At 48.8% G+C, this 2,505-nt stretch overlaps 1 protein-coding gene across 1 annotated transcript in view; it reads left to right on the top strand.

Annotated features, from left to right (window-relative positions):
• Window positions 1-337: 337 nt before the first annotated feature.
• DAB2IP (DAB2 interacting protein) overlaps window positions 338-2,505 on the top strand; it is a gene marked incomplete at its 3' end in the record, with an annotated part of 26,717 nt that continues 24,549 nt past the window's right edge. The window contains exon 1 of the mRNA XM_009864467.1: window positions 338-487. Within this exon, the coding sequence (XP_009862769.1) occupies window positions 344-487 (144 nt within the window). The remainder of the gene's footprint in view (window positions 488-2,505) is intronic.

Here is a 2,505-nt window from a genome sequence, read left to right as displayed (position 1 = left end):
GTGCTGGGGCCAGTGGATCTCTCTGATCCACTCTCCTGACACAGGTGTGGCAGCGGTTTAAAGACATACTCAGCTGTGCAGAGATCCGCAGCCTGCAAACCTCTGATAACGTAGTCCTGGCTGCATCAGAGTTTGGAAAAAACGTTTTACTGGATGTACAGCCTGTAACAGAACCTGCTCGCCAAAGTATAAGTGGGACAACGTAGCAGTCCCTGCTGTTCTGGGCCCTCGGTTATCTCATGGCAGAAACTCTGCAGTTGTTGCTAACAGACGGACTAAGTGACGTCTCTGGGAAGGAAAGCATCCAGTGACACCATTCCATTTTTCCTCTAGATCCCATCTAATGCCGAGGCTGAAAGAATCGCGCTCCCACGAGTCTTTGCTCAGTCCCAGTAGTGCTGTCGAGGCTCTGGATCTCAGCATGGAGGAAGAAGTGGTCATCAAGCCCGTCCACAGCAGCATCCTGGGACAGGACTACTGCTTTGAGGTAAGGAGCCCTTCTGTCGGTCCCGGGGCCGTTCCTGCCGTGTGGTGGGGCTGGTGGGGGAGCCAGGTGTGGGCTCACGTCTTGGGCTCTCGCCGTTATAGAACGTTTCTGCTCTGAATTGCTACACAGAGACCGTTTCAGCAGCAGAAAATTACTCCCATCTTTCTGAGGAGCATAATATCCACAAAAGCAGAGCGATGAGCTCTTTGCCTTGTAACTGTTGTCGCAGCAGAGCTTGCTGCTGGCACAGGTGCTGAACTGCTTAAGGCTGTGTGTTAGCAGAGCATAAATTCATAGGTTATGTTCATACAGATATTGGGAAGTGCTAGTCGCTACTCGCTGTTCACAGAGACATTATACGTGGTCGCAGAGATAGCCTGCTGTTGTCAGTGGGAGCGTTGGGGACTTTGTTTAGAAAACTGAAGCTTCTCTTGTTTGGGTAAATAGAAAAATCTGTGAGTATTTCAATTTTTTTAAACATCTGTTACAGCGCGGGGTTAGGTCTGTGCTAACAGGAGGCAGTAGGACACGTACAAACCATCCTGTAGTTGGATAATTCAATGTAGTACGTCTTGGGAATCATTTGTCCTGCATCATGGATGGCAAAAGAATTATTGCTTGTGGCAGAGGCTGGATGTAGAACTGGGAAATGGTTTTCTTACAGTATATAAGGTGGTCGATACTTGTGTTTCTGTGAAGAGAAGGTAACCTGTTCATTCTTGGATGTAGAAGAGCAGATAAATGGTGTGTCCATGCTTGGGTTTTGCGATAGGGAGGGATGGGACCGCGGGGCTGGACGCTGGTGTGTGAAAATGACCTCATCGAGGTCCAGCGGAGTCAGACTGGAGAAGTGAAATTTTTTTTTTTTCTTTACTGAAATTAGCACATTTTGAAAGAAATTAGTTGAAAGGTCTATTTCTTAAAATGTAAGCAGGTAACACAAAAGCAGTCTTACAAAAAATAGCCCCAAACGTAGAGTCTGAAGTGGGCTGAGGTTTAGATTTTCCAGTGCTGTTCATTCTCTGTAGAATTGAGCAAGTGCAGCAGGTCAGGAGGAGAACGGTTTTGTAAATTATATGGCCTCTATTACATTCCACTCAAGAAAGATAAAATGGAGCTAGATGGAAAATAGATGTGACATCCATAATATGAGTTGTTTACCAATTCTGTTGAGCACACAAGAGCAGAGGAAGGGATATGAACAGTACTTGTAGAAAGTTGACTGAGAGGGAAATTACACAAGTCCTGCACTTGTAAGGAGGAAGATTTTATTTTTAAGTAAGTTGGATAAAGAGGAGTCATACACAAAAAAAGAACACGTTAATTGCTGTTCTGCAAATCCTGCAGAGGAGAGGAAGAATGCCGGAAAACAAAAGGGACATTGATTTGTAACTGTTGGTTACTCATCAGCAAGCTCCAGCGGGAGGGACTGAGGTGAGAGCTAAGTGGCGAATTGCTGCATTGGTCTCGTGTCTCCAGAGAGCTGCTTTCAAATTCGGAGCGAGGTCAGCGCTGAGGTGAGTTTGCAGATCTCCGGGGATGGCGGGTGGGCAGCAGGCAGCTGCCGCCTTTCCGTGGAAGCTCAGCAAAGAGCAGGAACACTTGTGGTGGTTCCTGTGGCCTGGAACTCGGGAAGCTTGGCTTCAAGTCTGCATGAGGCTGAACGGAAAACTGAAGCTGGTGGCCAGGAGCCGTGGCACTGCTGTGTGTGGGAACACTGAAGAGTGAGAAGCTCAGCTGATGTCCTGGAAAAGGAGCCCTGACCAAGAAATGCAAAGTGTGCAGGGCCTGCCAGAGTCACAGAGATGAGGACCAAGGTGTCCTCTGCACAGGGGCTTGGGAAGGTGCTGCTGGTTGTCCCTGCACCTTCAGGCTTTTGCGTCCGTGTTCCCTAGGGAGATCTGCCAGGAACGGCCAACTCAAACTGAGTAGCGAAGCGTTGGCTGTTGTTGGGCGCCACCAGCCCTTCCCCAGTTCTTCACTACCTTCTCCTCGGGCTGGGGTGGCCGGGGGGTGGC

This window comes from Apaloderma vittatum, unplaced genomic scaffold (genome assembly GCF_000703405.1).
Source record: "Apaloderma vittatum isolate BGI_N311 unplaced genomic scaffold, ASM70340v1 scaffold9662, whole genome shotgun sequence".
NCBI classification, from domain to species: domain Eukaryota; kingdom Metazoa; phylum Chordata; class Aves; order Trogoniformes; family Trogonidae; genus Apaloderma; species Apaloderma vittatum.
The sequence above is the reverse complement of the archived record's forward strand: the minus strand, read 5'-3'. Positions and strand labels throughout refer to the sequence as shown.